At 41.0% G+C, this 22,903-nt stretch overlaps 2 protein-coding genes across 2 annotated transcripts in view; both read left to right on the top strand.

The window, feature by feature from the left end:
- Positions 1-821: 821 nt before the first annotated feature.
- LOC117417981 (developmentally-regulated GTP-binding protein 2-like) lies at positions 822-5,944 on the top strand. Its single transcript, XM_034030446.3, has 13 exons — positions 822-1,165; positions 1,552-1,712; positions 1,935-2,024; positions 2,130-2,190; positions 2,338-2,428; positions 2,693-2,765; positions 2,935-3,025; positions 3,161-3,258; positions 3,436-3,512; positions 3,824-3,912; positions 4,418-4,476; positions 4,839-4,892; positions 5,000-5,944. Exons 1-13 carry the CDS (start codon positions 1,102-1,104, stop codon positions 5,084-5,086), a joined length of 1,095 nt encoding a protein of 364 aa, XP_033886337.2. The 5' UTR covers positions 822-1,101; the 3' UTR covers positions 5,087-5,944.
- A 2,148-nt stretch (positions 5,945-8,092) lies between these two features.
- Positions 8,093-22,903, top strand: part of LOC117418325 (unconventional myosin-XV-like) — a 45,457-nt gene continuing 30,646 nt past the window's right edge. The window contains exons 1-4 of the mRNA XM_059035294.1: positions 8,093-8,237; positions 21,529-21,611; positions 22,169-22,232; positions 22,517-22,626. Coding sequence (XP_058891277.1) covers positions 8,205-8,237; positions 21,529-21,611; positions 22,169-22,232; positions 22,517-22,626 — 290 coding nt within the window. The 5' untranslated portion in view covers positions 8,093-8,204. The remainder of the gene's footprint in view (positions 8,238-21,528; positions 21,612-22,168; positions 22,233-22,516; positions 22,627-22,903) is intronic.

The following is a 22,903-nucleotide window of genomic DNA, read 5'->3' as shown; positions in this document are numbered from 1 at the left end:
AAGTCTCAAAATCAGACTACTGGTACTTCCTGTAGTGCAAGACGCTGATCAAAGGGGACCCAGTAAAGTGAATCAGCTGCCGCTATAGAAACTCTGTACCGCACAAACTGCCTGGAATAGACATCACAAGAAAAGCTTCATTCGAAGGTGTTTTTTCTAACCCTTTAAGGCCATTATCATTGCCACCAGATGGCATTGTATTTTAATGTATAGTTTTGAGAAACCACAGTTACAATGTTTGGCCAGGTGGTGGCACTGTGGGCTGTGTAACAATGCCATCAAAAGGATAGGCAAATAAAACAAAGCTAGGGGAAACAATCTATTTATCATCTATTTCTTTCTTCACCCCAGCTTGCAGAGGTCCATTGAAACCTGAGGAAGGTGAGGGTGGGGAGGAGGAATCGACAATAGTCTCCAGCGGCTTCCATTGAATGTACGAAGCAAGAAGTGTATTATTTTATGTAAATATATTTGCCTCTGTATGTTTAAATAAATGATAAAGGAGACGTGTCACCATCTTACTGTAGAATATAGCAGCTGGATGTGGTATTATAAGAATCACATGAGACAAGTTCATGGAAATTGATATGTACTGAGATAGTGAAAGTTTGCTATACTGTACATGCGAATTGTTCATGGTGTGTATTGAATTAAGTGCCTAGTTTGGCATGTAATATCAACATTTTTTACACAGTAAAATGACACCATCTTCAATAACAAAAAGTCCTGGGAATGGATACGTACTGAGATGTTATTGGAATGAGACTGTATTCAGATCTCGGAACCTAAGCTGCAACCAAATACACTTTTATCGTTTTGGTCCCACTCCGGAATATTTGATAGTTGCACCAAGTTCCGGTGACTAATGTCAGCTTGCTTGCGGGTGCATGGGGGCTGCAAATGTGCAGATAAAAATTGTTTCAATTAAACGTTTGATTTAAATAATAATACTAATAAAAAACAAACAAAGTAGTGTGCACTTAGCATGCAAACGTGTGCATTCGGTTGTTCCTATAAAGATTAATATACTTCTTCAGCTGCGACGACACTAAAATTACAATTGCATTTATTACTTAATCTCTGAATTCATAAGAGTGCGACATGGGGATCCTTGAGAAGATATCTGAAATCGAGAAAGAAATCTCCCGGACACAGAAAAATAAAGGTAACAAGATACAGTTTATATAAGAAATCACAAGTGACGGAATGTTTTACGCTTATAGTAACATCTACAGCAAGTTAGTAAAACTAAAAAGTCCATATTACTAGCAACACTGTATAAATCAATTCCTTCGAAGGGTTGATACTTTGGAGGCATAATAACTGTTGTGATTGTTCAACTGCTTTCATTTGAAGCCAATTAATCGATAACAAACAGTGACTAAAATTGTAATTTGTTGACGCCGTGAGAAGCTCATTTTAACAGAAAACTGCTCATTGCAATTTTGATCAGTGATGTGTTGGAATGGATTAAAAGGGAAACGGAACTGACCCTAACCCTGATGGCTGGTTTATGCAAATATGTGACTGTAAAACATTTCTATTTTGCAGCCACTGAATACCATCTGGGCTTGCTGAAGGCAAAGCTAGCCAAGTACAGAGCGCAGCTGTTGGAGCCTTCAAGATCAGCTGGGGCTAAAGGGGAGGGCTTCGATGTGATGAAATCTGGAGATGCCAGAGTGGCACTTATTGGTTTCCCCTCTGTGGGAAAGGTAAGGGATTCTGCAGTTACTTTGCACAGGAGTCATTTACTGCTGAGATTTACAACCGACATTCTAAAGACTTGTTAGTTATTTATTAAGCAAGAGAAAATATATGGGCCCTTTACAGATGATCTTCAATACTTTTAACATTATCACATTTTGAAATTCTATTACAGCAAACCGCTGACAATGTTATAAATTCTCAGGACTCTTTGTGTTTTTCTTTCACAGTCCACATTCTTGAGTTTAATGACATCCACTGCCAGTGAAGCGGCTTCGTATGAATTCACCACATTGACCTGTATCCCTGGTGTAATCGAGGTATGATATGTGTGTAAGCTGCAGTGCGCATGCACCCTGTCACGTGTCTTTCAGTTGCTGTAGTTGTAAAACCGCACATAACGTTTGTCTTTTTCTTGCCATCAGTACAAAGGTGCCAACATTCAACTGTTGGATTTGCCTGGTATCATAGAAGGAGCTTCCCAAGGTATGCTGCCCTACAGAATGAATCTGCTTTTTGTGTGGCGTTAGGGTTGGTAGTGGGTATCTTGGTGTTGATGCTCAGTTGGTGTTGTGTGTTTTAATAACCAGGTGAGCCATGATGCTGATTGTTGTTTGTTTGTCTCTCCTGTAGGAAAGGGTCGAGGTAGACAGGTCATCGCTGTGGCCAGAACTGCAGATGTAGTCATTATGATGTTGGATGCCACGAAGGGAGATGTCCAGAGGTAGGTATTAAAATAGGTTGGATCGCCATAACGTTAAAAGCTCTTTGTGATGGTGGTCCACTGTGAAAGGCGCTATATAAAATAAAGATTGATTGATTGATAAAACACAACAGGAAACGGAAGATACTATTTCCTTACTTGTCTTCCCAGATTTATACGCCTGATTCAGGTTACAGCAGCAGATTGTTTTAAAGCTGTCCTAACAGTGATTTGAGGCAGCTGGTTCATTTTATATATGTTTTCAATCTCTTTCTTTTAATGCAGGGTTCTGTTGGAGAAAGAGTTGGAATCTGTTGGGATTAGACTCAACGTGTCCAAGCCCAACATTTACTTCAAGGTAAAGCTTCTTTTTAGCAAAGGTTTTGATAAACTTCCTTCATTTCATGCGTTTCTGTAAATATATCTCACATCTGATCAGCTGTAACCCCCTATCCTGTTTTTAAAAAATAAATAAATAAATAAACATGCATACCAATATTTTGCCTTTTTTTCTTCTCTGTTTTTAGCCTAAGAAGGGTGGAGGACTGTCCTATAACTCAACTGTTCCCCTCACGCAGTGCTCTGAGAAGTTGGTTCAGCTCATTCTGCACGAGTACAGTATCCTTTATTAAAGCAGCAACGTGACCTTGTATTATATCCACGGGTATCTGTGGTAATGTACTGTACTGGAAGCCAGTAGCAGTCCTTTCCATCACAGCAGTGTACAGGGTCTTCCTTAAGTCTTCATTGCAGAAATCTTCAATGCCGAGGTTTTGTTCAGGGAAGACAGCACTCCAGATGAGTTCATTGATGTGATCGTTGGAAACAGAGTTTACATGAACTGCGTTTACGTAAGTACAGTACCCCGAAGTACAACCTGGGTTTTTCATGCGAATTATATATTCAACCTTTTGTACTTTTGAAAACTGTTTGTTAATTCTTTATGGCATCTACAGAGTGTGATGATTGTCATAATCTGTTCTGTAAATGAAAATGGGCTGGGAATGAAATGTTTGACCTTTTTCTAGGTTTATAATAAAATAGATCAGATCTCCATGGAGGAAGTTGATCGTCTGGCCAGGAGACCACACAGCGTAGTCATCAGGTATTTTTTTATTGAACCCCTTAGAGTGAGGCTTTAACATTTTTAAAGCGCCACCAGGATATGATGATTGAAACAGAAAATGGTATACAAAGTAAATCTGGACGACAGCAAAAATATGTTAGTTCAAAATCCTTCGATATTTCATACCCAGTAAAAAGTATACAGCAAATGTTTACGCCAGTGGAGGTTAAAGGTGTTAATAACCTATATGGAGTAATTAAAATCCTGTAGGATGTCTGTTTGACCTGTGACTTCATCCTTAACCTCTGATGTGACTTTTTCAAGCCCGGCATTCTTTGTTCTTTTTGTAGTTGTGGGATGAAATTGAACCTGGACTACTTGCTTGAGAGACTCTGGGAATACCTGGCTCTCATCTGTATCTACACAAAGAAGAGGGGAGGTACAGATGCATTGTTTGTCATCGTCTATTCTTGTGGCTGTTTACGTGAAAGCAAGCCAGCTCTAGGTGTGACAGAAGTCTGAAAGCCAAGGTCACACAGCCATTCTGATTTAGAGCCTTTGCTGCTGTGCAAAGCAGACCTGGGATCAATTCCAGTTGTAATTGTGCAGTTCATAATTCATTGCAATTACAATGGAATTGTAGTTTAACCTTTGCACACCTGCACAATTGGACTTGTAATTACACCATATCGTTGATCGATTACAGTTCAGTTATGCACTTCTTTGTCATTCCATCTTTCTTGAATCTTTTAGTGACCCCATTTGTTTAAAAAACTAAGTTGTGTAGGCTGTTTCTGTATTTGTACCTGTGATTATTGCTTGGTTATTTAGAATAGAGTAAGCATGTTAAGGTGTGTAGTTGTTTGTTACTTTTTAGTGTAATTATAATTGTAAATGATTACTGCCGCATTGTAATTGTAATCCCATTAATCTTCCTTTTACAGAGAGGCCAGACTTTGCTGATGGTATAATCATGAGACGAGGAGCTTCTGTTGAACATGTGGTACGTTGCTCTGTTGATTCTCTAAGCTTATTATTGTTTAGTTAGGGTATTTATAAGTGCTTTGCTTTATTAATTGAAAGTGCATTATGGGTGTGTACTACAGAAAGTAGTATATGTCCTAGTTAGTTGATGAATAGTATGTGTAAGGAAACCAAATGATTTATGTAATTGTGTGTGAGGAAGCATTTAAGCAGAATTGAACAAGTTTCCAATAATCAAAAGTTAAGTGCTTCTATTCTTTCCATGAACTCTTTCCTTACATAAATATGGTCCATGTTGTAACTATGACATTGCTAGTCCAGTTGAGGGTTGTCTGATCCTTTCCTTTTTTTAAATATTGTTTTTCTTTTTCTTTACTTTAGTGCCATTCAGTTCACAGAACTTTAGCGAGCCAGTTTAAGTATGCTCTTGTGTGGGTAAGTGAAATACTTGCAATACAATGCAACCAATAAAATAAAAATAAAGAAACCAAAGAAAATAAAGAAATGAAATTCCTAATTATTATTATTATTTTTTTTTAAAGGGAACAAGTACCAAGTACAGTCCTCAGAGAGTGGGTTTGACACACATTATGGAGCACGAAGATGTCATCCAGATTGTGAAGAAATAACCATTTAAATCATCTTTGGCCATCACCAAGCAGCCTGATCCAGTCCTAGTGGGGGTAGAAAAGAGACCACTGTTAAGACCTGTGCCCAGAAAGATTCAGTAACACAAAAGAGTTCTACCAAAACAGAAACACACTTTATCATAAACCTTAGTTAGCAGTTCCATATTTTGTGTACCAAACGAAGAAAAGAGCTATACAAAGACAATGGGTTTTTCGGAGATGCCGCGCCCTGTTCTATCATTGCACTCATACCTGTGCATCAGCTGCATTCTCACCAGTTTACCCCAACCCTGCCACAGTCCGGACTTGTTGCCAACTTTGTTCATTTGAACTAGATTTATTTTTTATTTGTAAACCAGTCAGATATACGCATACACAGGCTGACTCTGTATCTTGTTTGATTTTGATCAAAGCTAATAAAATGTGTTTGTAATTTGCATTCCCCGAAACAGATCATAGCTCAATCATGTAAAAAAAAAAAGCTCATGGTTGCATGATGAAAGTTGAATTCATTTTAAACAAATCTGCTTAAAGGCATGATAATTAAAAATGAAGTCTACAAGGTGTTGAATGGGTGTCCTTCGCTTGTTTTTCCCTAACACCAGATCTTAATCCAATTATCAGCCTCTTTTAAAGCCTGGGCAAAGTGGCCCCTAGTAAAAGATATTTAAAGTGCCCAGTTAAGGCAAAACAGACCCATCAATCAGATGCAAATAGAGCATCGTGCAAACATGAATGTTACGCTTGAAATAAAACATTTACACTATACGGTGTATGTTGTTGATCTGGGAAAATACGGAATTCAATTGTAGTAACTTGGATAAAGAAATTAAAATGTCAACTTACTATGGAACCCCATTTTTGTTTGAAAGGTGACTGTTAATGTTATTAACCCTTTTTCTGTGTTGTCATTAATAGCGGACACAACGTTGTCTTTCTAGAAATCTAGCAGAAATCCTAAACCGGTACATTTTGCACATTTTTAAAAACTGCAGTATTTAACACCAGGAGTGCCTACTGCGTGGAAAAAGTGCTGTGTCACATGACTCGTTTGAGATCTTTTTCTGCTCTGGTATCTCCGCTACACATTGTACTAGACTGTGCTAGGGTACTAGTCACGGCACACTGCATATTCAACAGCTCCTAACTTCCTCTCCAGCACGGTAATTTCTGGTGTTCGGTGCTCCTTTACAATAATTTAATAATAATTTATTTCTTAGCAGACGCCCTTATCCAGGGCGACTTACAAGATATCACATTATTTTTACATACAATTACCCATTTATACAGTTGGGTTTTTACTGGAGCAATCTAGGTAAAGTACCTTGCTCAAGGGTACAGCAGCAGTGTCCCCACCGGGGATTGAACCCATGACCCTCCGGTCAAGAGTCCAGAGCCCTAACCACTACTCCACACTGCTGCCCGCCAGAAAGATTAGAACCTCTGCCTCCATTCAGGAATGAAAAGACGTATAATAGCCGTCATGAAATATGCATTGGTAGGCACCGGGGCGTTACAACACCAAGCAAGGATGGTTTCTCAGGCACCAGCATTGAGAAAATGCTCAGCTGTCAGACACTAACCTTGTTGTACTGAGCCCAGGAACAGGTTAGAGGAGGGAATGGAGAGGACTGGTTTGGAATAATGCAGGGATGTAGACAGTCATGCTGGAGCGCAAGCGAGTCACAGTGGAAGAGGGTAAGGTGCTTTGTTTTTGGCAGCTGCAGTGTTCGTACTATCAGTTGGAATGATACCTGATGCTTGCTCCATATGGCTTTGCAAGAGGGGAGCTGGGCCTTCACTGGAGAAGCAGATTCGTTGTGCTGCATTTGACGAGTTGAGAAATAAAGTGCATTTCATACAAGAAGCCCTTTGCTTGTTTAAAGTAATTATTAAGCGGTTGATAGTGAATGCATGCCATGAATGTACTGTGGGCATGTGGCTACTGTAACCGTGTTTTAAAGACAGACGCTTAAAACATGACTCAGAATTGGCTTCAGCAATACAAGCTTTATAATGATTAGTAATGTAAAATAAAATGCCCTCTATATTATATTACCTATGTTCCATGAGTCCAGTGAAGTGGTCGTGCTGCTATGTGTTAAATAGGAAACGTGTAAATAAAGGAAGATTATCCTGTACTATATAAACCAGTACAGTAAATTGAGGTCTGTAAAACAAATACAAACTACTCAGTCCTGTAGGGGTCTCTATCCCTTTCAGGTGTTATTGTTTACCTTTGATTATAAAGGTCTTGTCTGTTGTGCTGTAATTATAGTAACAAGCTAAAATGACCCCATGGATCTGCTTATTAACATCAATACATACAGTGAAATGAAGGGGGCAGTGTTTAGACTGTCTGCCACTGTTCTGATCATTGACATAGACCCCCACCTGACTGCGTTGACAATTTTGGTGCAAATTAGTGCTGATCAGGGTTTGTGAAACCAGCCACCGCAGTCCAGAGCCTATTTTATCAATGAATTATCCCTTGAAGTCCCTGTGTTATCCTGATATGTCTCTTAGAATACAAGAGGCTTCCTAATACACTTTACACAGTAGGAAAGAATGGGCTGGAGGGGCATTATGAAGTGATTTCCATCGGGTAGCGGTGCGGAACATGAACCTGGCTTCTGTTATGTACATTTACTGACAGGTGGCATTGAGTAGGAGTTGGTGCAGTTGTGAGCCGGCAAAACAGAATGATGACAACGGGAAAGCGAAAGAGGTCTTTCATGTGTTCGTTTGCTTTTACAGAAAATAATAAATAAGAAAGGGCAGACAGCGTTAACTCTGCAAACAATGACTTCATTTGTCTCTAGGGAATGGGGATGTTTCCCTAGCAACCATTAATGAGTTAAATAAATGAGGTCTGGGTGGCCGTGATGTCACAGACACTGCAGCAGCATGTAGAGTGGAAGGATTACTCAGTCCGTCATGTGAGAAGCAACAGTTGTTAGGAACCCAGACACAACACTCTTGAGCTGCATTTACTGTGGAGCACAATCAGAGGGTTTCAGTGTGGAGCAGGGAGGGCTGGCTGTTGGAGCAGTCTACTGATGCAGCTCAGGGCTTGCTGATCTGTGAGGTTGCTCATACACAGGTTATTACGTGCTGCATGATGCCTGTGGAATTAGAAGCATCGCTGAAGGTAAGCAAGGAAAATCATTTAAAAAAATGTCTTCTGCACAACAGCATATTTATGTATATACTAGTACCTTACCTTACCTGAGGATCTAAGCATTCACCTGCTGTATTTATTTATTTATTCATCTGAACTTCAAATCAATGCAGCACTGACTGCCTGGCCTTGTGTGATGGGCTCTGATTTCTGTCAGCTCAGCAGAGACGAATGAGGATGCTTTACAAATTATTAGCTGGGGGGAAAACATATTTTGGTTGGTTAAGGTTACAGTCTTTGTACCATGAAACTGCAACTGCATCTACAGCTAGGGATGAAGTTTTAGGAACACAAAGACACAAACATAATCGAATCCTTGATCCATTGGGGCCTAGTCACCAAACTAAGGACTGTTTTAAGGAATATTTTTTTAAGAACTGTTTTTTTTTCTCCTTTTGTTAAATTAAATCGACGTTGTGAAAACGTTCTCGGTTCTTTTAAGGGATTATAAGTTATTTTTTTCACTGTTTCACCTATAATAATGTTTATGAAAACGTTCTTATAAGTTTGCTTTCAATAATGCAAGATTTACTGGACAGTGAAGCCGTGGCAGTGGGACTGTGTGTCTGGGTGTGGACACAGAAGCCCTGTGTGAATTAGACACACACACACACACACAGGTATGGCTAATAAGATATTTAAACTAGGTATTGAGTGAATTCTCTTTGCTATGCAGGTAAACTCAGTTGCAAAGTTATAGTTTTAGCGTGGTTGAGTTAGGGATGGGACAGCGTGACGATTTGCTTGGGGTGTTGATTGAGTTTCTATCTGGTTAGAGCTTCAAATTGTATTTATAAACCAACAGCAGATTATCAACAGCATCTTTGGCAGCCAGTCCAGGGAAAGTATTTTTTAGGAATACTTCCAGTATTTAAGGACTGTATATAAACGTTTAACTCTCTATTCAACAAAATAGATTATTTTTTATTATTTTTTTTTTAAAGTTGACTGCAAACCTGATTTAGTTAATCAAAATCGGTTTTGAAAAACAGTCCTCTGCAAAACATTCCTTAAAACATCACTTCCAGTATTGTGAACAAACAGCAAGACCTATCCCTGCCTGTGCTGTTTAGACCGCATGTTGCTTTTCTAGACTTGTTCTGTTGTTGAATGGCTCTCTAGTCCATATTGTGTAGTAATAATGTATGCCAGATGTGCACTTGCTACTTCTCCTCACTAGGTGTCCTCAGTGAGCTTTGTCTGAGGGATCTCGAGACACCTGCAGTCACTCTAAGATAATTCCACACAGGGTTATTCACAGTACGTCGAACTACGCAATTTATAAAGGAGATGCTGTATTCTGTGAACCTAATGCATGCATTTCAAAGAAGCACGGTGACAAATGATTTCCCAGCAGTCTGAGAGAATGTCAGGCAACAGAATTTCAAATGATTTCCCAGCAGTCTGAGAGAATGTCAGGCAACAGCATTTCACAGACACTGTGATATTCGGGGACACACATTTCTTTAGCTTCTTTTAGTCATTCTGTTCTGCAGCAAATTTCACATAAATGAAATTCTTATACAGTAGTGCACAGTTTTATTATGTTGTGTTCATAGTGACATTATATTTATTTAAAGTTGCTTGAAAAATCATACTGTATATTAATTTTATTGTGTGTCTGTACAAAGCTACGAACACACTTTGAACATTTCACAGCACCTTCTGTGTTTGCGATAACAGACACCATGCACATACTACATTTGTATATAAATAAGAGAATCTTACTATATGTAACAGTTACAGATGCCAAGTAATTCTATTTTAGTGTCGATAGGCATCCTACAGAATCTGTGATGAGAGATCACCGGAGCTAATTGGGAACAAGCACAGATTAGAAACCAACCCAAGTGAAATACTACTTTTTACTGTTGTTGAAATCCCATTGAAAACATAGACACTGGCCAAGCCTATCAAGTTCTTAATGGAGCCATAGTTATTCTACAGTAGATGCCCTCTGTCAGCTTTAGACACTTGAAACTTGGTGTGACGGAATCAAGCACATTTCCTCTGAAGCTGTGTTTGTGTGGATGCTATAATGAGGTGCAGCTTGTGCTGCAGTGCTTCAGGAAGGGTCTGTGTGTATGAGGTACTGCACACAGATAAGGGTTGTACTCCAATCTAATGTTACAGCAGATGCGGTGTCAAACAGATCAGAGGCTGTGTATGCCTTGTGGCTGTCTGAGTCAGAGAGGTCACAAATAACACACACACATACACACATACACACACAAAGTAAAGACTGTTTTGAACTTTGAAAAGAAGATCCATTTATAAAACATGTATAACGGTGTCGCTATATATATATATATATCTCCTAAATCTAAGGTGTTACCGTTTGTTTTGGTGGAAATCATGTATATAGGGGTACAGAAAGGTGTGAAAAATACAATTTTATGCTTCATCCTTCGGATCCAATAGTGGCTGTGTCACTTTTGAGGGAGGACAAAGTTATTAATTGCCAGGTACCATGACAGAGGAAGGGCCCGGACCACAGCCTGCAGCTGAGAGCAATCCGGGTGGACAGGTACAGTACCTAGGATTCTTATTTCACACCCATGCGTTGCTCTGTTCACACAGCAGCAGGTGATGCATTTCATGGCCCTACTGGTAATATTTGAATCTAGCAGCTTAAATTATTTTTTAAATCAATGGCTACTTTGTATAAGAGGGTTGGTATTTACAATAGAAACAAGAATTTCTTTTAGCTGTAAGATGCCAGGGTTAGGGTTAGGTGTAGTGTCAGGATGTGGTGGATGTTATACAGTATACAGTCATTGCCTTCTATTCTAAAGTGGACATTCCCAGTTGGAATCCATCATGCTAAGAGCAAGGTTAGAACCATGAGAAAGGATCAGGTTTGCTCTAGAAGTTGTGAAAGCAACACAACGCCTGCAGAATAGCGCTGCAGATGTTTCCATGTCAGTGTCTTTCTTAAGTGACAGTTAAAACGCAATACACATGCAAGATGGATTTTTTGTTGTTGTTGTTGCTATGGTTTCCTCTGTGATGAATCAGGGCTACAAACATGAGCTCTTCCTCGTTCATTTCCATAATGTATGCCATGGAGTCTTTACCAACTATATAGGACCTGTATTGTTGAAACCAGCTGCATTCTAAATAGACACGTGCGTGGGAGTGTATTTACTCTTGTTTTGATTAAAGCTTGCAAGGTTTTCAGGCAGTAAATCTATAGTACAAGGGCCTGGTACATTGATTGGTTAATCTACAAGCCTATTACCAGCTGTTCCAATTAACCTATAAGGTATACAAACCTATTTTGCAAACTCGGTCTTGCCATGCTTTCGAATTACCACCTCCTCCCAAACCACCACCACCTCACTCCCAGCCTCGCCCCGGAGGGGGGGGGGGAGTATGCGCTGCTCCTCTGCCTAATGTTTTTTGTTCACCGGGATGAACACATCGCGTAGATTTATTATTTTATTGTTTGTTTTTCAGCAGGTGGCACCGGGATGCTCCGAAGGATAAGGCTTTGCTCAAACTATTTTACTCTGCTTATTTTTCTTCACCCATTGTTGGGTTCAATGTTTTTTGAAATCTGTGAGATTTTAATTATAACAAAGGTGGTTATTTAAAGCAAGATTGTCCTGACTGAAATAAATAAGTAATATAAAGGTCACTTTTATGCTGCGTTGAGGCATCTGATACGGAGCGGCTTTCATTAAAATATGTAGATTTATTTTTTTCAAAGTGAGGTCTAGTTCCACTTTAATTTTTAATCCTGACTGTGCTGTCACAGGCAGTCAATCATAGCGAGGTAATGAAAGGTGCTTGGTGGAGTTTGGTGAGACAGCATGTTATCAGTGAAGTGCTGGGTAGGTTTCCCAATGATCAGGCATAGACATTACCCGAGGGATGTAGCACAGGCTTGATATCTCCTCTTTGACTCGTGTCCATGCATCATAATGACCAGATAGGTTTACACATCAGCCTGGTGAGCTGAGACTAGTAACCAGATACCCCTCAGAAGATACATCTGTCATTGAAAGATTCCATCGAAGATCCAGATATTTAAAGATGCTGCATGGATCATAATAGAGCTTATCGCTTTACAAGCCATTGTTTTGGATTTCTATTAAAAGCAGGGATTTTCACAAGAAGCCTGTCAAGCTGGTTTTGTTTAATATCAGGATCCCATAATGAGGGCATCTACATTGAATCAAGAACTTTTCTTTTTTCTTTTTTGACCGCCGTTTTACAAGCATAAAGTTTAACACAGTACGGACACGTGAATCGTCTGTTGTTGGATTTTTTTTAACCCTCCCTTGAAATCCGTCTGGTTTTAAGTGAAAGTACTGTCAGTAGCCATCTTGATTTCCAAACCTCATTAAGTGCTGCTCAGCAAACAATTAACATCTGAAAACAAGAAATAGAAACAGGCTGAATGATAAACAAACCTTTTTTATCAGCATAGTCCTCATCCTCCAATGTGGGCCACATGGTACAGTGTATAGTCTGGCTACTGCATAGACACAATCAATTATGAAACTGGGTTGATAAATTTTGACCATTTCTATTGAATTATTGAGTTCCCAATCAAATACACATGAAAGTAAAAATACCTCCCTGGTGTCACAAACTCTGGGTTTGTTCTAATTAAAAAACAAATCAACAGTAAAAACAATTGCTTGCCAAGAAACCAATCAAATACTATTTAATCAGGGGCTGCATTGGAGTTCAAACATTGCTGGAGAGTGATAAAGTCGGGGGCAATAAAGTGACAGAGAATGTTAGAATGAAAAGTTTTGTGTTCACATTCTATAGTGATGGGGTGGGGTTTGCATCGAGAAGGGCGATCATATTTCTCTTCTAGGAGCAGGTTGTGATTTTGTCTGCTTCAAGCAAGCAGCTTGTAAGCGAACCACTTGTGTAGCAATTTAGGAAAAAACTGTCAAGTAGACAAACCTTTTTGCGAGTACCTGACACTGAATAATTGCTGAATCAGTCAGGCAACTTAAACAGCATTCCCCTGGACAGCTGCTGTGATTCTACCCATTTATTCCAGCCTCAGAAAATGAAAGTTTAAGCACCTCCAGTAAACTGAAAGGATGCATCAGCTCTTGTAAGTGCCCTTAAAGATAAGTCGTTATGTTAAATAAAGATTATTAAAAGAGAATATAATTAATTCATTATATAGTACTGCCTACACTATATTGACTGATTCTGAAACCCCAGATTAAACCATCTAGCCCTGTATGCTTGCCTTTTCACAGCAAATTTTGTTGAAAACCTCTTTAAAGTCCCAATTAACTCAAACTGCTAAAAAGCTGAAGATTGTTGCTGAAGATTCTGTAGAGTCTTGCTGTAGATTCTTGCTGAAGATTCTGTAGAGTCTTGCTGTAGATTCTTGCTGAAGATTCTTGCTGTAGATTCTTGCTGTAGATTCTTGCTGAAGATTCTGAAGATTCTTGCTGTAGATTCTTGCTGAAGATTCTGTAGAGTCTTGCTGTAGATTCTTGCTGAAGATTCTGTAGATTCTTGCTGTAGATTCTTGCTGAAGATTCTGAAGATTCTTGCTGTAGATTCTTGCTGAAGATTCTGTTAAAGCCAAACAACAGTTCAGCCTGCAGTAAAATTAGTACCTGTCTTTCCATCCTGTTAAATCTAGATGCTTCAAGCTTGTCCTTCCAAGTGGAAATCTAGACGAGATGGCTATCTCCTGCAGGAACTTGCTTTGTTTCAGTCTTCATTAATTCGATAGTTGACATTTCAAGGGTTTTATCTTTTCAAATCTCTTTAATTAACAAAAGTCATTTGAAACCGTGCTCTGAATTGTTTCTTTCGGGGTTTTTTGTGGTGCTTGTAAAATGCTTTGTGTTTCTAGCTTTGCAATTTTTTACTGCAGTATTTCATTTCTTGGATTAATAAACCCTTTTCTAGTTGCAGAACATATTGCATATATTACACATCAGATATTCTTTATCTGTTTAAACCTTCTATTCTTAATTGAAATCACTACAACAGGCACACATTGTATTTGGCCAGATACATAATCAGATTTTTTCTTTTTATTTTATTTTATTATTTATTTATTTTTTGTCTAGTAAAACTTACCTCATCTTTGGGGTATCTTAGGGCATCCTCTACTCGCATTCTGCTCAGACTCAGAGTAGTAACAACTCAGCTGACCTGCATTATTTATACAGGAATATAGTCCAGGAGATAATGTTACGCTAAGGCAATATAGCTGATACAATAAGGTTTCTTCTGCACACTTACAAATAGAAAGCAGAAACACCATTTTAAACGCATGCTTGAAAGCAGAGAATACGCCGCTATCGGAGTGGAGTCATACGAGGAAGAGGACTGTAACTTATGCCAGTGGGTTCAAAAGAAGAAGCAGGCACTCGCTGTGGATAACTCTCCTAGTGGTGCTGAACAGAAAGAGTCTTCATTTAACACACTGAAAAATGGAAAATGTTCAACTAAACAAGCTTACAGAAAAGCCCATGGGGATGGATGTTTGTATTTTCTAAGTTGGAAATGAAGTTCTAGGATACGAATATGGGAATACACCCTGTACTGAGGTAAAGAAAAAAAAATCTGTATTTTCATGTCAAGATTCTGGAACACAAAGTGCTTTAAATAGAGAAAGAAAAAAACTAAAATGTGTTTGTGTTTTATGTGGCAGATTTGCATTTTGTAAAAGCTGTTTCTTTGTTGTTTTTTTAATTTTTTGTTACTTGTGTCAGTATAAATCCTTATCAGGGATTTAACAAGTTGCATTCTATTTTTAATTCAAAGAAAACTCTACCTCAAGACATGGAGTTGTCTCAAAGTAGAATATCTAATGCTGACTGAACTTTAACAGCACAGATCTCCAATTAGCATGATTCTTGTAAAGAGACAATATGCCTGCCAAGAAAGGTGATTCAAAAGCTGCAACGAAGAAAGGGGGCAAGGGGGAGCCAGAAAAGAGCAAGAAGGAAAAACCAACAGACAAAGAAGACCCCAAGAAAGGAAAGGAGAAGGATGACAAGAAAGGAGGAAAGAAGGGAAAAGAAGAACCCTCAAAGGGAAAAGGCAAGGATGCTGGAAAGAGAAAGAAAGCTGTGATAAGTGACTCAGAAGAAATAGATGAGAGCGAGGAGCTGAGTGAGAAGGGCGAAGAAGAGGAGGAGGAGGAGGAAGATGAGGAACCAGAGGACAGCAAGGAGGACAGTGAAGAAGACAGAGGGAAAAGAGGCAAAAGGATGGCTGCTATGAAAGGCGCTTCTAAAGCGATGGCTGGCAAGAAGGCCAAAGGCAAATCAAAGCACATTCAGTCAGAAGAGGAGGAAGAGGACGAAGATGAAGAAGAAGAGGAAGATAAAAGACCAGCTCACAAGCGCGGCAACTTAAAAGCTGCCTCTAAAGCTGTGTCTGGTTTCAAACCTGACAAGAAGGAAAAGAAAACAGAGAAGAAAGATGTACACCTGAAAGGTGCATCTAAAGCTGTGATGGGACTGGCAAATAATGGACAAACGAGAAAACAGAAGAAAAAAGAGGATGCCAAGGCTCACTTGAAAGGGGCTTCAAAAGCCGTTGCTGGTCTTGCTGGTAAAAAGTCCCTGTTTCCGGTCCCACATGAACAAAATAAGGGGTTAAAGAGTACCTCTAAGCTTTTCATGGGCTTCGGAGACCTTAGAAATAAAAGTTCCAAAAAGGCCAGCAATTTCAAAAGCACTTCAAAATTGTTGTTTGGGTTTGGTAAGTGCAAAAGCCCATCTTTGCTGGCCAAGAAACCGAAGGCAGTCAGGCTCAAGAGCACTTCCAGGTTCATGATGCATTTTCAAAATATCACAAAGAAGAAGGAGCCTGAAAAACCCTCGCCAAGAAAGGCATCGTTTTTATTAATCAGACTGGGGGATAAGGCCAGGGAATCAGAAGAAGGAAATAAGGCAGCAGACACAAAAAAATCTGGATTTGGTAAGTTTCTTGGGAAAACAAAGGTGGGGGGCTTGTTTGGCAAGAGAAAATCAGCCAGCAAGGGCTTTAAATCCAAGGGATTGCTTTTAGGGAAATTATCAGGGGCAACAAACTGGCTGACCAAGAGGTTTCTTTCCACCAGAGGTAAGCAGAGCTCCAGAGGAAGACTGAGGAATGAAGAGTGGTTTTCCAAAATTGGAGCCAAAAAGTTACCATTCCCTTCTGAGGATGAAGTTCTGCGACATAAAGCAAACATGAGGAAATATAGCGGGGCTTATAATTTTGGATATGGGCAGGACGAAGATGGATACGGTTATGAAGAAGATGCATATGCAGGAGACAGATATCGAAGAGTCTCCTCCCGACAGCAGTCTTTGCATAAGCCAAGCCGATTTGAGGAGGATTATGTTCCCATGCCAGGACCTTCAAGAAAACCTGTGGAACAATATGATTATTATGAAGATGAAGCAGAGTATTATGATCACCCATCTCCGGACCATTATGGCTATCATGCAGAGGAGGAAGAGGCCCACTATGATCCACGTATGGGCTACCAGGATGAGTATGAATATTATGATGAAGATGTGGATTATTATGACCAGGACCAAGAACATAGTCAATATGGCGACTATGAAGATGCAATGGATTACGATGAATATGGCTATCCTCTAGAAGAAGATCAGTATGAATACTATGAGGACGGTATGGAGTACTATGAGGGTGCAGGTTATCCAGTGGAAGAGGAGTATGACTACTATGGAAATGAGATGGAATACTACCAGAATCCCCATGCATCAGAACAGTATGGTTGTTATGAGGATGAGCAAGAGTATTATGAAGAACCTTATGGACACATTATGGAGTATGATCCTTACATGGGAGAGTTAGGCTATGATGATCAGTATTATCAAGAATATCAACTGAACTACAGTGAACACAGAGGGTCGCCATACCTGGAATCCTCATATAACCAGTATCCAACCTCCCCATATGCCATGGAAGATATAATGGAGCAAGAGGAAGCAGAGGAGTTAGACGACTTCGCCACATCACCAGCAAGTTTTTCAAACTTCAGTGGGCAGGAGCAAGGTGGGACGCTTCCATCTTCCCTACTCATATCGCTGACTGATTTTGATGAGATGTCAGAGGAAGAGGAATCTCCCAGCGCACCATTAAGACAATTTGGTGGCCAGAGTCAACAGACTGCATTTCCCCAGCCATCATCTCCTTTTTCCTCATCAAGGAGGTTTCCTCAATCAGCGAGCCACCAGCCCCAAGCAACTGGATTTGGAATGCCTCAGAATATTGCATTTCAAAGACCCCTGTCTCCCATTCCTGTTGCTAGGATGATTAGGCATGACTACAGACAGGGAATGCCTTCCCCAACACCAAGTGCAAGAAGATTTGGTAGCCCTCAGAGACCATCTTCTCCAAAGACACAGGTACGATCATTTGCCGGTCAAATGCCAGCCTCCCCATCCCCTAGTAGGCATTCAGTTGGACCTATGGGAGCTGAACCATATTCAAGACCAACTTCCCCTCAGCCACCCTTAAGAAAATTTGGTGTACAAAGGGCCGAAAGCCCACTGCCTTCTCGGCCGACAGCTTCAAGTCCTTTATTAAAAAGATTTGGCCAACCTGCTAATAGAGGACCTCAACAGCCAACCTCCCCACAGCCTTCAAGGAGAAGACCAAGCCCACCAGCATCTCTGCAGCCTTCTGTAAGACGAAGCTTTCGCAGCCCTTCACCACAACCATCTGTGAGGCGCTTTGGGGGCCCCCAAGAAGAAGCAGAACTGCCACCATCCCCAAAGTTACCCCTAAGAATGTTTGGTAGTAAATCACCAACTGCAGGAGCTCAAAATCCATCATCTCCCAACATGTTCTTTAAACGCTTAGGTCAGCCTTCCAGTAACAGTAATGCTCAAAGACCACCACCCCCCCTGCTAATGAACAGAAAAATGATCCCTCCTCACTCTCCACAACCCTCTGTAAAGAGACCTCCCTCTCCTCAGCCATCAGTAAGACAGAGGTCGATTTCCCCTAAACCCAAAATGAAGATGTTTGGCTTTGGTAAACCTGCACCTAAACCTGCCAATTCCAATCCATTTTTAAAACGGTTAGGCAGATCTGCTGCCATGGAACCTGCCAGACCACCCTCTCCCCAGCCTTCACTTAGGAGAAGAAGTCCTCCTCCCTCTCCCCAACCTGTAAGGAGAGCTGGAAGTCAAAGGGGGGGAGAAGGACCTCCCTCTCCTCAGCCATCAGTAAGGCAGAGGTCTCCTTCCCCCAAGCCCAAAATGAAGATGTTTGGCTTTGGTAAATCTGCACCTAAACCTGCATCTTCCAATCCATTTTTAAAACGGTTAGGCAGACCAGCTGCCATGCAACCTACCAGACCACCCTCTCCCCAGCCTTCACTTAGGAGAAGAAGTCCTGACCCGTCTCCACAGCCATCAATCAGAAGTCAAGTTCCCCCTCCTCCACCTAAGTCTCCATTCAGACTCTTTGGGCGCAAAGCTGCTGAACCACAAAAGCCAACACCTCATGCTCTGCTAAAAAAGTTTGGCCGCCCTGCTAATACTTCCTCACCTGTGAGACCTCCTTCTCCTCAGCCGTCTTTAAGAAGAATGAACCCACCTCCCTCCCCTCAGCCATCATTAAGACCCGCTGGAAGCATTAGACATACAGACTTCAGGCCCCCATCTCCACAGCCCTCACAGAGGGCACCGTCTCCTGTTCCTAAACCAAAATTTAAAATGTTTAGGAAAGCAGCAGCCCCAAAGCCTGCATCTGGAAACCCTTTCTTAAAAACGGTTGGCTGTCCAAAAGGAGGTGAAGTACAAAGGCCTCCATCTCCCACACCTTCACACCATTTAAGTCATTCTGCGAGACCTGAAACCCAACGGCTGCCTTCTCCTCATTTACCAGGAAGCCAAAGACCCCCTTCTCCTCAGCCATCAAGAGGGCTTAGCCGCCCTATAAATGAGGTACAAGATGTTCCTGCAGCAGCTCCTGTATCAAAATTCAAACTCTTTGGCCACAATAAGCCACCTACCGGAGCTGTAAAACCTTCCTCTGCTAATCCTTTCATGAAGCGCATGGGGCGTCCACAAAACCCACCCTCGCCAAGGCCCTCTATAAGAAGCATGCAGCCACCGATAGATCCAAGAAACCCAGGAAGGGCACCCCAGTCTCCTCGAATGTCAGCTAGGCAAGGCAGTCGTCCGGTCGGTGCCCGAGAATCTCAGAAGCTTCCCCCTTCACAGGAACCAAGACCTGCACAAGGAAACCCATTTCGTAAGCTGTTTGGTATGCCAACAGGTGGAGCATCACCACAGCACACAATGGGAGAGCCCATGAGACATGATGAGCCTCTTCAAGAAGAAATGCCAATGCAAAGGCCACGTTCTAGAAGGATTTCGGTAAGACCAGGGGTTGAACCTTCAAGCACGAGAGGGTCCCAGAAAATGCCACCTTCACAAGCTTCTGCAGCAGAGAGGGAGAATCCTTTCTTAAAGCGCATTGGTCGTCCAGTTGCTGGTGTTCCTCGAAACCCTCCTCCCCCAAGACAGTCAGTAAGAAGAGAAGGTCTGCCAATGGGTAATAATGAAAGACCACCTTCTCCCCAACCTTCTACAAAACAAATGGGCGCCCCCATGACCAAACATTCCTCCCCTCAAACATCCCTACGGCAAGGTGCTCCAGGCATGAACCCTGCTAGTTCCCCACAGCCTAAGCCTAAAATGTTTGGCCATGGTAAGCCACTAGCAGTGGCCTCAAAACAAGGACCAGGAAATCCTTTCCTAAAACGGATGGGGCACCCAGGTGCAGATGAGCCCCAAAGACCACCCTCACCACAACCATCAATAAGGCATCCATCAACGAAGAGTGTAAGACCACCATCACAAGCACCCCTCAAGAATCAGCCTTCTTTTCGAAAACCAACCTCCCCAAAGCTAGTGCATGAAGAAAGTCACACTGAAGATCCGGGTGGTAGATATGCAGTGGTGATGCCCGTAGTTCAGAGAATGGGACCACATTCCAGGACTTCACAACGCCTGAAACAGCACTGGGCCCAGAACCATACCAGGAAAGTGCATGAGGTTCAGGATGTATGGTTCTCAGAAAGAATGCTTCCTCACCCAACTGTCCAGAACCTCACTAAATGGTCAGTCTACAGAGACGAAAATGTATCTGACTATCTGGCAAACGTCTCCACAGTGCAACAGGCACAAATTGAGACTGAGGCTGAATGGGAACCAGAAATGGAAAGTGACAATCAAGGAGAATGGAATAAAAAGGTAACATACAAATATAATAAGAGTCCTGCATCTCTCTCTATATCTATCTATCTCTAAGCCCATCTCCCCTTCTCCTTTCTCACTCTTTCTCTCTCTATGCACATGGCATGCATATTCTCTGTTACGAAGAATTGCATATTCTTTCACAGTTTGGATGTAAGCAAGCTGATCAGATTGGCACTCTTTAAGAATAACAGAACAGTTTTAATTAGAAAGCAGTAGGTCTTGGCAGCGGACTACAAGGACAGGGGGTTACTTGAGACATCCCCAGTGCAGGAGGAAGTCATGTAGGGCAAGTGTTCTCTTACCCAGGCAGGCCACTTTTCTGTTACCTGGGACTGAAATGCTATGCTCATGAAATCTGGAGCAAGGCCAGTGTAGGAGCTTGTTTTTCATTTGTGACAAGCCTCAGACAAGCCTCAGAATTAATTACGATATTGTTGCGTTTGTTTATGAGTAGTTACGAGGTCACTCATGATTGAATGCTCAACTGCTCCCACACACGTTTTCAGATTTCTCTTCCTTCTCAAAAGCAGGGAGCCAGCTGATCTGAAGTCCTAAGGAGACTAAGGTGGCTTGTTTATTAAGTTTTACAATGAATCAAAGAGGTTCAAGCTTGAACCATTCAAACACAGGACAACACAGGCAATATTTAGTTTAGTTTATTCACTTTGTGCCCACAGGGCCAGCACAGGTACATCTCAATAGTGCAAGCACTAATACAAAGAGAGACCTAAGTAGACCATACTCAATAGAATAACAATAGAACAATAGCATTATTCTTTCCAGTGCAATTACATGATACAATTACAGTCTTATCTACAGTATAGTGCACTGTTTAGTTGTCTTATCAATAGCTCTGTTTACACTCACCTTTCTACACCGTTGGAAGTGCTGTGCAGAAGAAGCTGAGTTCCAGTAAATGTAGTACTGAATTGTCTGATAAAAGCCGATTACATGTTTGTTTCTGATGCAAATGCTATGCATCCTGAATGTCTTAACACTTTACCACGTCACTTTGGCTGCAGACGTACTCCATTCGCAACCTGTCGTCAATGAGGTACCGAGAGCAGTCTGAGGAAGATGGGGTGGAGGACATGACCCAGCTGGAGTAAGACACTTTTATTGCAGTGATTCAAATCTTCTCATCACAGTCCTGTTCACACGCTTTATTTAAAGACTGTTTTTTGTAAATCGGGGTGTTCATCAGATCTTTCTTGGGTGATTCTAAAAAGGTCTTTATTCTTCTCATGATTCAAAACTCATAAGAACATAAGAAAAGCTTGAGAACGAGAAAAGGCCATTCAGCCCATCAATGGTTGTCCCTTGTTAGCACACCATTTGCCCCTTGTTTGGAGAGCCTAATTTAAAAGCACAGAATCAAGTCTTTTTTGAAAGGTTCCCAGTGCTTCAGACCCTACTACATCATCATGCATGTCTAACTAACTCTGTGTATAAAAGTGCTTCCTACTTTCCGTTCTAAGCATACTTTCACTCAGCTTCCATTTATGCCCTCTTGTTCTAGTCTGTGCTAAACTTGAGGTGAAACACTCTCCCTTTGCCTCGAATTTTAACTATCCGTTACAAACACAGTCTTTAAATAAAGCAAGCGCTTAAAGTTACAAGACACTACATAGACACCTCTCTAATAAATTACTTTTTTTTCAGGGATCTCCATGAAGCCTCTGTACTCTACAACCTTAAACAAAGGTTTGGTAGAGAATTAATTTATGTAAGTACCAGTATCTGTTTGGTAACAAGGTATTAACGCATTACCATGAGAAACAATACATGACACGAAGCGATTAATAAATTACTAATTTATACTAAATGAAAGGGTATTTTGAAACCGTCAAGCTAATGAAGTGTTTTTTTTTTTTTTTAATTCAGTAGCCTAACACGTCCTACTAATGCATCATGTATCAGTCATTTTATCACATCATCACTAAATTAATTCATCAAGCAAATTTATTTGTCAAAACTACGGATAAAAATGATGTGCTTTCTGTCATTTAGACATACATTGGCAGCATCCTGGTGTCTATAAACCCCTATAAGATGAACAATATCTACGGGACAGACGCAGTGCTGCAGTACGAGGGGAGAGCGCTGGGAGAGAACCCTCCGTGAGTCACAAGTCTCTTGTCTGCCCCCTCCTGGTATCATGTCAGCTTCAAGCTGCAACATCATTGCATGCGTAATGGAAAGGGTCAATATTGTTAGCAATATAACAAAAAAGGGGTATATTTAGGAGTCTCTACAGGTCGCTGGGAGCTTGTCCAGATGTGATATCTAATTGACCTAATGGCTATAATGATTTAGATCCTGTCAAGCAACTAAATTAGGGAGGGTTGATTTCTCCTGGTGGTTAAACATTTTGCAGACTGGGGCTGTACAAGAATC

This window comes from Acipenser ruthenus, chromosome 13 (assembly GCF_902713425.1).
Source record: "Acipenser ruthenus chromosome 13, fAciRut3.2 maternal haplotype, whole genome shotgun sequence".
Taxonomy (NCBI): Eukaryota; Metazoa; Chordata; class Actinopteri; order Acipenseriformes; family Acipenseridae; genus Acipenser; species Acipenser ruthenus.
The sequence above is the reverse complement of the archived record's forward strand: the minus strand, read 5'-3'. Positions and strand labels throughout refer to the sequence as shown.